Here is a 12,325-nt window from a genome sequence, read left to right as displayed (position 1 = left end):
ATCTATGCAGAAGTGCCAAGCATGCCACAATGCAACCAGAAAAACCCAGCTTTGTCCGCCTGAACGAAGGAGGAAGAAGAGGACTGGACTGATGGCAGAATGATGTTAAGCAGGCTCATGAAAAATCCTGCACAGCTTTTTCTGGTTTTTCAGCTTCTGAAGGCTGATTCCCATCTCTGCAAGTTTCCTACCTGGGATGCCAGGGGAGGGTGAGGAAGGGATGGAGTCCATGACAAGAATGGTGGTGAACGGGTTCACATGTTGGCTGAGGCTTGTAAAGAAATCCTGGTCATTCTCAGCTGTTTCGATTGCTGCCTGAAGGTATGGATGTAATGTATGTGGTCTTCAGAGCAGGCAATATGCACAGATGCATGAAAACTGCTAAACTAAGACAGGATGAAGAAAAAAATTGTCCAGGTGGAAGCTGTGTGGTTTGTTTGCAGATTTGCTCTGAGTATTTCTTCTCTGTAGGTGTGAATATTCCTAGTTCTCTCCTAGTAAAAAAAAAAAAGTATGTTTCAATTCTCCCACAGAGTTACCAACTGTATTTTTTTATTTTTAATTTTTTGTAATATTCCCAGCTCTGAGAAATCAGGGTCTTGTTGAGTAACTTCTTCTGTTCATACCTGACAGAGCAGCGTGGCCTCCAAGCCAACAAGAATCCCACACCCTCAGCTGTTCCCCTCCCGTACACACACAAACATAACCTGGCGTCTTTCACGTTGTTGAATGTTTGTGGCTGGCAGTACTGAAGGTCTCTGTTCCTTCAGGCAATGGGGCAATGTGGGGCTGCCTTTGCGTGTTTTGTGCCTTGCCCCCATTTTTGCAACAGGCTTTCCTACCCCTTCCTCCTTTCCCCTCACTTCTTCTTCTGCATGAGATCTCTTTGCACAGACTCTGTCAGTCCTGATTTCTCTTCACCTTGCTGGTTCTTCTATGACATGCAATGCCCACTACGTGCCGTGCTTGCATCTGGCTACCCACCTCACTGCAAAAACCAGCACCAGGCTGTCGGTGGCGTTTGCTATCCTCTGACTCACACGATTTATTCCCCATCCTGCTCACTGCCCTGGCGTCTTAATTTTTCACATTCTTTATGACAGGGACTCGTGCCAAGCAAATGTTTATTGGGACCAAGAATGACCTAAAACTAGCTCATAAATGAAGTCTCCTTCTCCCACCCCTTGGCAGCCCTACCCTCTTTGGCAACTGGGGAAAGCCTCTGCAACGTGTGGTATGCTGGGAACCTCCTGCAAGGACTCTCCCTGTAATTTCAGGCATCTATCTTTAGGAGATCCAACTGTGTGAGGACTTGAGGATGACTGCTGAAGGTTTATCCTCAACAGGAAAAAAAAGGTGAGGGTGTTTCTGACTGCGTTAGCTTGCACGCAAGGTGAAATTCCAGCACAGGCAAGGTCATCTGCTATTCTTCACGTTCACTAGTTGAGATAACTCTGCAAGAGCGCTAAGGGATGAGCAGTGAGCTGCTCTGGCTACCCATGGCTGTTATTGACTGTGAGTGAACGCAGGGCTGAAAATCTTCCCTCTCTCTATTTTTTCCAAAGCAATGCTCACCTTTAGCAGGGTACTTTGGCTGGCACAGGGGCTGGAGAAGGTAAAGACAAGCCACTTCAAATGATCTCTGCAAATAACCAACCTAGTCTTTTTAAATCTCTCTTCTGCCTGCACTGTCTGACCCTTGGTGTTTAAAGCGAATTATCTCACAATACAAAAATTAAAAAAAAAAAGTTAATAAAGCAGTTTGTGAACACCTATTTTTTCTGATCTAAACTTCTTTCTGACTCTTATGAAGGAGGAGGGAAAGAAGAAGTTACCTGATATTTCTCAGACTGCTTCAACTCTATCTTATGGCTAGGTTTTTTTTGTGTTTGGGTTTTGTGGGTTTGTTCTTTTTCCTTTTTGGATTTTACTTATCTCGAAACTTTCCCTGTTTAATAATCATCATGTGTGTTATTCTCCTTTCTCCAGCTCTGGTTGTTCCCATGTTCCTGTTCCTTGTGGTTCATTCTTAAGCAGCTACGAAGTTTTCTTTGAAGTCATTTCCTTTCACTGAATTCAAATATTTCCTGGTCTTTTCAGATAAGGGATTTAAATGATAGAGAGATATGTGCTCCCTATAGCAGATGCGCTATGGGAGAACACAGGTCCAGTTTTAGGATGGATCTGGACCCAAAGCGCACAACATAATTCCTATAAATTTTCTAGATTTGCAAAACTTAGTTAATTTCGCACTGCAGTTTGCAAATAAGACATGAGAAACTAGCCACCCTTTTTTATTATGGCATGAACCAAACATTCTTGTTTTAGCACTCATACTGTATCTAACTTTTGGGGGCATCAAGACTTGCCCAAGTCTGTTCATTTACCCTTGTGGTGAGACATGTCCTTTGAAAAGTTTATTCTGCTCAGATGGAAAACGAATTCGGAGATCTCACTGCCTTTCTCTATCTTGGCCATTATGATCCTGTTCTTTTTGCTGTTGTTGGTGCCTTGTGCCAGCTTGGCCTAAGTCTTCTTCACTGGGCTAAATTTCCTTCCCTGCACTGCCTGCCTTCACTTTGCTGCCAGTTGACCTTCAGCTCCATCCAGTGGGATACCAGCTAGATGTCCTGTTGCCCATAGCTGCTGAACTCCTGTGTCGCAAGGAGGATGCATGAGACACCGGTATCAAACGTTCTTTGGCGTTGGCTTAGATTTTTTCCTGGTTAATAGCCAGTTTGGGAACTTGCTTAATCCTGATTTTGGCTTAGCTGAAAGTATCCAAGATGTTATAGCTCTTGCTTCCAATACAACCTACACAGATGATTGCCCTGAGTCAGACTTTCAAACGCGTGGTGATGGGAAAGCAGGCAAATGGAATTGTGTTCGAGCACTTCCATGTGTTGAAGCACCCTGATTTAGGGCACGGTGCTGAGCGGAGCATGACTAGGTCTGCAGTGTGCCTTTCGCTTGATTTTCATAACCATGGGAATGCTGGGGGGCAGTTTGAGATTCTCCTCTTGTCTTACGGCCAAGTCATTGCTAGACTCTGTGGCACAAAGAATACAAAAATACTGTTTCTTGTACAGCACTAATAATTGGCTATGGCTAACAACAATTCCAGAGTTCAGCAAACATGGTTTTCTCTCTCACTTTGTGTGCCAGTTGCCATGGTAAGCAGGAAGCACAACCCAGGCATTTTCCTAAAGGGAAATTGAAGTCATGAAGGAGGTAGGAAAGGGAGTCAAGCCCTGAATTCAGCTGCTGAGTAGGGGGGAAAAAAAGTATCTATCTATCTCATTTAACTTAATGATTCTTCTGGTTTTTAGGGAGAACAAAGAGCAGGCTGAACTGCAGGTATGCCCACTGAGGCTACAACCCCAAGAACCCCTCTCTTTTTTTTCTTTTTTTTTTTTTTAATTCCCCAGGGTAGAATAACAGACAGATACTAATAATATTCACTTCCATGCTACAGCTCAGAGATAGGACCAATGAGAGCACTGCAAAAATCCAGATAACCAGGAAACTTAATTCATAATATTTTTTAGGTTCTTGCTTGTCCTTTACAAATCAACAGAAGTGCACACACGATACACCAGAGGCTTCATAGTAACTTCTCTGTTCCAGCTTGGCTTCCCCTCTACAAGCACTGGGATCCCAAATTATTTCTGTACTCTACTCTGCATTGCTCTACATTATCACAGGCAAGGCAGACTTCTGCAGGAGATGTGCCAAATGGGAGGACGTGGCTGTGCATTACTGAAACTTCAACCTGGTAGAAGTGGAAATTGTAAGAAAAAAAAGATTAATTTTACCCTTTGAAAATTTAAAGCATTTCAGATAATGGTAATTCTACAGAAGTCTCCAAGCTCTCACTTCATTTTCAGAGCTGCAGAGCAGCTGCAGCCCTCATAACCTCCAATCAGAAAAGTGTGTGATCAGACCTTAACCTTCATCCCCACAGTCAAAACCCAGACAAACACAACTTAGTGCCCCGGCTACTCACACAACAAAAGAAGGGCTCAAACTCCATGTCAGAGGAAAACAAATACATTTGCACTGCATTCATAAACCAAATCCAGGAAAAAGAAAATGTTCCAAAACATCACTAAGGCACAGGTCTGTTTTTATAAAAACTCCAGTTTAATCTCATGGCTGAGACCTGGCAAAACATCTTTCTTTTGTGGCTGTTGTTTTTCTTTCTTTTTTTAAAGCAATAAGGCACAAAGGCAGGCAAGTCCACACAGAGAACAAAGCTTAACAAAAATACAATCCATCAGAGCTAGCAAGAGAAATAATCACAGACCAGGGCCAGTGGGATGGGGACAGTCCTTTTCACAGTGTCTGACTTCCAGCCCTTCCCTTGACCTGGCAGCAAATAAAGGGGACCAGTGCCTGCAAGAACAAGATCTAAGGTCTGGGCTGCTGCATGGAGCCCTCAGGAAGCTCTTGCCTCCTGACATCCTTCCTTTCCAGGGCTGTTAAAGTCCTGCTCCATCTCCATTTGAACTCAGCGGCAAGCCTTCCATTCCTTGCTTGGAGCAGAATTAGTTATCACCAAGCCTTTACATCAGTTAGGAGCAAGCAAAAGCTAAACCAAACAGGGATCAGCTACAGCTTCTTCCCCACCCCTAGAGATTGAGAGAAGCAAAAGGGACAACTGCAAAACCTGGGCGTGCCTGAAAGGTAATATATGCTCCAGCAGATTGTTTGCATTTTCAAGGACTGGGGAAAAGCTCGTGGCGGAAAGCTGTATCAGTGCTTGCACTGTGGTCTCCCCTGATCTTGTCCCCCCTCTCCCAGGACAAGATCCGGCTCAGGAAGGCAGATTCAGGCCTTCTGCCCATCAGTGATTAGACAGAACTAATTAGCTTCTCCTCTGTGGGCAAAAAGCCAGCTGATCTCACACACTCCGTGCTACAAGAGTTGCAGCAGAAAACAGTTCCATGCACCAGCCCAAGTTTCACAGATGTGCAGGATTCTATTTAGGCAATTCCTTCATTTTAATTACATTTCCTTTTTAATATATTTATATAGAATGTTCTTTTATTTATATATATATATATAAATTTAACACAATATTCACCACTACAGGCATTTCAGAATTCATAAAGAAAGAAAAAAAGACTTCGATTGCACCATTTGGACTCTGGATGAGGGAAAATGTTGCAAGGCTTTATGTATGCTCTCTAATACAGACCTAAATTCCTCTGAAGCTCTAAAGGTGAAAAAAGACATGCTTCAGTCTGTCTGAAGTCACAGCATGGGATGGACAGCCCAGAGGAATGTGGTTTATAAGGTGAAATACAATCTTCATTTCTGTTTACTCTCCCACCAGTAAGGCAGCTCCCACATGAGCTAACATTGTCCACGTCCCTCCTTTCCATCAGGGGATTCTCATCTTTGCCAGCCCAACCATTTCACTCTGAGCTACACTTAACAGAAGATGCACAAAATCCCTGACTACACGGGAAGAATAAGTGAAATTGAGTCACTTGTCTCCCATTGGTAAAAGTCCACAAGCGACACATGCTGGTGATACCATATCGTGACTGAGACTGGGGCCATCTGCAAACTTGGGAATAGCCTTTACACTCTTCAAAGTCTCAGGGGAATCAAAACGTGCTGCAGGGTCCCTGAAATGATCCTTGTAGAGCTGCAAATAATATGCCAGTCAATTTAGGAAGGTCCTTTCCATAATGCCAAGAACAACCGACTTTTAGCTCTGCTGCACACAAAACTTCAAACTCTGGGCCAGACCCACCTCCCATAAATGTGATCTATCCCTCTCCATAATGCTTCACAGAAAAACAAATGCAAAACCAAGCAAAAAACCCCCAAATCCTTTCTTAAAGTATCTAGCGTTGCAGGGTTGTGCTGGAGGGCAGGAGTTTGGTACCCACAATGTACCACTGCAAAACCCTGACCTTCAGAAGAGCTTCCAGTCTCAGGTTCAGTCTGCTACTACAGGGTGGCAGAGGACAACCTAAAGGCTCTGAAGTAAAGACGACGTCGTGTTTGACCCTGAAGCTGACCTCAGGAATGGCTTAGAAAAGTTCGATCTCAGGAAATTCCAACCACGCCATCAGCACCATTTGACAGGAGATGGCTTCTGTCTTCTGGCTCTGTCCCACTATCAAGCTCCGGTTCTTGAAGCTGACTGCCACTTCCAGTATCAACATGGATCCATCATCAAGCATTACAAACTCTGCAAAAGTCTGAGTCTGGAGCTGGGAATGGTGACACCTGTGCAATGGTGCCCCTTGCAACTAAACAAGTACTCTCAGCTCTGCAGGACCTGGGGCTTTATGTCAGCGCTCTTGATACAAGCCCACCTGTGACCACTGGGCTATAGTGATGTGCCTGCACTAAGCCCACTTGGCTAGGCTCTTGGAAGTTTGATGGATCAACTGAAGGCTGGAGAGGAAATTGTAGACAGAGATGGGATCGAGCTACAAAATAGAGATGTCATTACAGAATGTCTGCTTAATTAAAATCCAGGAACTGGATCTGAGTTCAAATTCTGAAACACCTTTAAAAAGTATAGTCTGGATACAGATTTTAGTTGAGGCTGATCTTTAATATTAAGTAAAGGTTTCTAATAATTTTCTCTTGCAGGAGTTTCACCACTTATGCCAAAAGCGCTATTACTTACTGGAATGCTGTTAAGAGTTGAGACAGTGTATTATATACAAATTGCCAGACCTCATTTCTTGTTCATAGATCAGCTTATATGAGAATAAGGAGGGGGAAGAAAAAAAAAAAAAAAAAAAAAAGAATGGTTTTAAGGTGCCAAGGTTTCATCACATTTTCTTTTTCTTTTGATACATTACTTGGTGAGCTTCACTGGCTCTGTTCCAGATGCCTTGGCAGTCAAAACTTCTAGGAACTGAGAGAATATAAATCCCTGCCCAAAGTAAACTATTTTGTCAATGCCAAAAAAACCTGGGCATCATTTCCACAACTTTTACTTTCTGGAAAGCCTTACCACAATACCTCGTATCACACCTTCCCAAGTCATTTGCCATTACCCCAGCTGTGGTGGTGAAAAGCTTTCCCATGAGGCAGTAAAAAAAGGCATTTGGGTACCATGTAAATGCATCACAGAGCTGTGCTAACTATGAGGAGCATGGAGGACTGGCAATCCCCGTTTTAATGAGAGGCTGCCCAGGCATCTTATGGTCTGGGAGGAGGGTAATACAATTGTCGTGAAGCTGCATATTCTGGCCCTGCCATCCACGGCTTGCCCAGGTAAAGCATGGGCTGACACTTGTGAGAGAACGTGGACCTGAACAAGAACTCCAGGATCTCGTCTGGTTTAATATTCTACCTCAACAAAACTGACAGCACGGACTCAGTTCTCTGCTCTGTTCCCTCTTATATGGCATTATGCACAAGTGAGGAGTACAATGGGGAGGATATAAGACTGCAACTGGTGACAGGGAAAAGCCCTCTTGTTTTTTCACACTTCCTTTAGATACGGCAGGAGAAAAATTCTGCTGAAGATATATTCCATGCATTTTTGGGCCCAGAACTTCTCAAAAGTACTCTGGCATCTCTTCCCTTTAGCAATCAAAGAGTGCAGAGAAAGCACCATAGAGACTCTGGGCCCTCCAGCCACAATGACGCTAATTAAGTAAGTGACACATTCAGCACAGACCAGGAGCTCATGGGTTGAGTTTGCTAGCAATTTGAAAATGCCAGTACTTCAGAAAAAAAAGCCCTAAACATACATCCATTGGGAAATTCTGACTGACACTCATTGTGGTGGCTATAGCACTTCCTACCAGATGCTCAGTTACTGCTTAAACTATAGCCCCATAATACCCATCTGAGGTACAGACTCAGACATCTCCATGAATGATGGCCCCTGCAAGCATCATTACGGGGACAATCTCAGTGCTGGCAGCAACACTTGTGTTCCCGTCTACTCCGTAGTCACTAGTGACACTTAAATTAGAGACAGCATGGGCTGTACCTGACTTTGCAATCGCCCACGGTCACACACCAGGCAATAGATGAGCCTGCGGTGAACATAGAGGCTTTATAAAGGAAGCTTTAATTCTATTCCCACAGCAGCTGTTGCTTATATGAACATGTATTTGCCTGTAACAATAACGGCCCTTCAGGAGAGAGTTTAATTAACTTCAAATCCCCCTCTCAGGACATTGTTCATGATTTGTTCTGCGGTCCCACGAATCATCCTCTTTACCATACTCTTAATCAATCTGAAAGCACTGAGGGTCAGGGAGGTGACAACCAGCCACGCTCTCAAAGAAACAGTATAAAATCACAAGGAGAGGAAGTTTAAAGGAAGAAGAAGCACCTGGGGACATGCCACACGGTGGCAATGAAAGACCAAGGGTCAAAGATATGTCAGTCGGGGTGCAAGAGGGCAATAGCCCAAGGACATGCAGATCAGAAGATCCTCCTGCTTTTCTCTGCTGTTGGCAGTGTGCAGCACAGCTAGAGATAGTTGCAGAGGTGTCATCTGGCTTCAAGCAACAATGAAAATAGTTGATACTGGCTTTTGTTACAACCGTATCTTTGCTTTCATTGACACCAGCCTGAGCAGTCTCTAACGCTGGACAGCCAGCACAGTCTTTCCCCTGACACACGGATCTTGTTTGCCCAAGGAAGGTGTGGCTGAGCACAGCAAAACTCATAAGCAGGACTTGGAAGATTAAAAGAAGAACTAGGCATTTTCTATCCAGCTACTTTCATTCCAGCCTTTGCATGCACTGGAAAGAGCACACCTTTGATGCAAGGGCAGAGCTGGAGGCAGCACCTTCAGGTTGTATGTTTGTCATTGGAACACCCTTGGGTGTCTCACACCCTGTGTGACTTGCTCATACCAGCATCACCTTCCTCTTCAGCTATCCCCAGCCTCCTGCACTATTTACACTGTCTAAATCAGACAACAGAGATGGATAGGCATGGCCCTTCTCTGCTGGCTAGGAAACAATGGAAGGAGGTCCCAAACCTGAGGACTTACCTCCTCAGCAGATGTTGTGCCCCTGCACCCTGGGCTGCAGTGCTTTGGAACAGTGTTTCCTCCCAGCCCTATTTTCTAATTACACCAAGATTTATTTTTCCTTTTTTCCATAGGGAGGATGAGACTTTCACAGGGCTTGTTAGACAATATGTATAGGAAATGCAAATTCCCTAGGACTGGCTTACAAAAAAAAGCAGACAGTGAGGGACTAGGCAGGGGTGAGAAAGGGAAGGAAAAGCAAGACAAAAAGACTATGACTCTCCGTAGCAAAATGCTTTGCAGGAAACCATAAAGGATTTGGGTCCATCTTGCACAAAATAGTTATAACAACAGCAAAATGGCAACAGAGATTGGACACTCCCATCCCATCCACCATGGAAAAGGAAAAAGAGAAGCAGTTGCTATTCGATCTGCCTCCCACTTCGTCCATCCAGAATCACAGAGCGCCTCTGGGGCTGGTAAAAGCAGCTGGTAGAGGTCTCCAGTCTCTGGCCATTCTTGGGGATGGTCATTTTGTTCCGCAGCGTCACCCCCTCAGGCGTTGTCCGCGAAGTCTCAGACAGATCACCACAAATGGGGCTCGAAGAGGTGGTCTGAGTGGGGCTCCTTATGGGTGATAACAGCACCCTGGAGTCTGCTGAAGAGGAGGGGTGGTCCATAATGGGGAAAGGGGGACTGAAGAGAATCAGACTCTGGGGCCTGCCAGGCCTAGATCTATAGGAAGGCTTGGAGAACCCTGATGGCCTCTCCATCTTTGAGGACTGTGGGTTATCTCCAGCTGTCTCCTCCTCAGAGGTGCGCTTTCGGCGCAGAACAGGGGCATCCAGAGCAGGGTAATGACTGGACTGAGATGGCACCAGTGGAGAGCCAAGGCTGCTGTGCCAAGGACAGGCTGAGTCCTTTTGAGCTGGGTCACTGTTTTCTTTCTCTGCTTTGGCTTTCTTCTCTGTCAACGGGCTCTTGGGGGTCTCCAAGTGACTCCATGCCACCCTTTGATTCTGCCTGATGGCCTGCTTGGCTTCTGCTTCCTTCTTCTCGGCCGGTGGAGCGGTGTTCTGAGCCTGCAGTGGCTGGGGGATCTGCGTGTACTGAATCTTGGGCGGTATCACAGGCACTGCTCTAGCCTGGCACATCTTAATCATGAAGGAGGTCCTGACCGCTGACACGCTGACAGGGGCAGAGTTACGACGGCCAGTGGTGGCATGGGCCACTGCCAGGTAATCCAAGTCTAGATCCACATGGGCATTGAAATGAGACCCCCAGGGAACACCTTTACTGGCAGCAGGGCAGGTAGTTGGCAGGGATGGGACAGAATCACTGCTTTTTACTTCCTTCTGCCCGCACCGGAGGTTCCCAGGGGCAGAGGGCATGGACAGGCTCTCAAATGTGAAGAAATCTGGGGCTGGGAGGAGTGAATCCAAGTTGAGGGACGATGGCCTAGTCTTCACTTTGCGAGGTGTTTCTTCACCTTTATTACACAGCTGTGACTCAGTGGCAGAGCACAATGCTTTGGTAACAGTCTCTCCTCCCAGGGCAGTGTCCTGAGATATGGCTAATTCCTCCTTTGTGTTCTTTACCTGTGAAGAACTGCCTGCTCTATTTTGGTATGGTAAAGACAGCTCAAGCTTTGAGCTCCAAGAGTTTTCTTTGCTTACATCCAGTTCCTCTTCCTCTGGCTCTGAAAGAGGGATTCCGGAGGGTCCTTCTTTCTCAGCTGGTGCTTCCTTCCTGCTGAGGGGGTACCTCACCTCCTCAGGTTTTGAAGGGTCTTCTGGAGGATTTGTGCCATTCCTATCTTGCTTAGCTTTGCCCAAACTAGAGGGGGAGATGGGTTGTGTTTTGGGCAGTTCACAAGTCACTGGCAGAATGTCACTGCATGGTTGCTGCTGGTCAGTGGCATCTATGAAAGAGAATGGGATAGTCCACAGACTCATCACTGTGTCTTTACTGTCCAGGGAGAGGCTGCGACTGAATCGTGGTCTGAGAGAAAGGCCTGTCTCTGCTCTCTGGCTCTGTGGCTGAAACTCTTGTGTCATCTTCTCCTGAATGTCCTTAAAGGTGGGGGAATGGAGTGGGCTTGTAACCCACTGGTGATCCTCCCATGGCTCCACAAGTTCTAAGCTCTGCACATTATCTGTCCAGGTATCCTCATCATCCTGGTCACCAGCATCATGGGTTCTGCTGACAGCATTGCCCTCCTTCAGCTCCTGGATTCCAGCTCCACTCAGCGCCTTGGAGGACAATGTGTCCCTTTCATCAGCAGTCATTATCTCAGGCTTCTCCCTCTGAGTCTGGATTCTGGTAAGACCATTCTTTTCCCCCTGCAGCTGGCAAGTGCTATCTTTTTCTCTTCCTAACTCTGGACATGCTCCTTTAGAACAAGAAAATTCACTGCTTGGGGCAACCTCATTAAATTCTGATTGACTGTGAAGCTTCCAGTCCAGGGGAGGAGTGAGACATTCACTCCTGCTGTCCACCACCGGGTGATGATTCTTTGGAGCAGCTTTGCCAGTTGGAAGAGTACCCAGTTTGGGTAGGGCTGAAGCACAGCTCTGCTGTGCAACCACATCAGACTCACATTTGTGGAGGCTGTCTTGTTGTTCCATGCCGGTGGCACCAAATAAAGGCACCTGACTTGTTATCTCTGGTGTACTGCTTGCAGATTTCTGCTCAGACAGTGTTGGACTCTGCCCTGGGCCAGTGGAAGAACTATCCGTTTGTACTGAAGAAGAGGATTCAGAAATTAGGCCTGTCTTGGGGACAGCTGCTGGCAAGAGCAAGAGCTCCTCTTCAGGTTCAATAATTTTCAGTTCCTGCTGTATCTCTGGCCACAGTGGTTCTAGAAGGGCATTTGCAGGGTCCTCCTCAGTCTGAAAAACAGAAGAAATATCATGACTTGGCAGCTCAAAACTTACCAGTAAATACCCTTCCATTTTCCTCAGACAGCCCTCTTAGAACAGACAGGTTACTGGATGAGTACACTCATCGGTACAGAAACACAGACACGCAAGGAAGGAAATATGTCTATAAACAAGTGGGTTTATGTAGGAGAAGATCTGACGTGCAGCCAAAATGAGGCCTGGACAGATGTACTGAAAGGGTGAGGTGAATGAGTAGCTGGAATGTCTCAGCCCGTTTCTCAGCTCTTCCCATTCAGGCTCACTTGGCCTTGCCAGAGGATCTGCATTTCCAAATTGCACACAAACTGGAATGAATAATCTCTTCAAGTAGATATGCCAACAGATCTTTAAATAGCTGTCCAGATGAGCATTGCTGTAAGAAACTTGGTGAAAAAGCTCTGCAAGAGATACAGAGGAGGCAATAATAATA

General features: G+C 45.8%; 1 protein-coding gene across 2 annotated transcripts in view; it reads right to left on the bottom strand.

The window, feature by feature from the left end:
• Positions 1–6,559: 6,559 nt before the first annotated feature.
• Positions 6,560–12,325, bottom strand: part of ARHGAP31 (Rho GTPase activating protein 31) — a 57,815-nt gene continuing 52,049 nt past the window's right edge. For both annotated transcript variants that reach the window (XM_075765348.1, XM_075765356.1), the window contains exon 12: positions 6,560–11,865. In XM_075765348.1, coding sequence (XP_075621463.1) covers positions 9,397–11,865 — 2,469 coding nt within the window. In that variant the 3' untranslated portion in view covers positions 6,560–9,396. The remainder of the gene's footprint in view (positions 11,866–12,325) is intronic.

Source organism: Balearica regulorum, chromosome 1 (genome assembly GCF_011004875.1).
Source record: "Balearica regulorum gibbericeps isolate bBalReg1 chromosome 1, bBalReg1.pri, whole genome shotgun sequence".
In the NCBI taxonomy this organism is placed as follows: domain Eukaryota; kingdom Metazoa; phylum Chordata; class Aves; order Gruiformes; family Gruidae; genus Balearica; species Balearica regulorum.
Note: the sequence above shows the minus strand (reverse complement) of the source record. Positions and strands in the feature narration are given on the sequence as shown.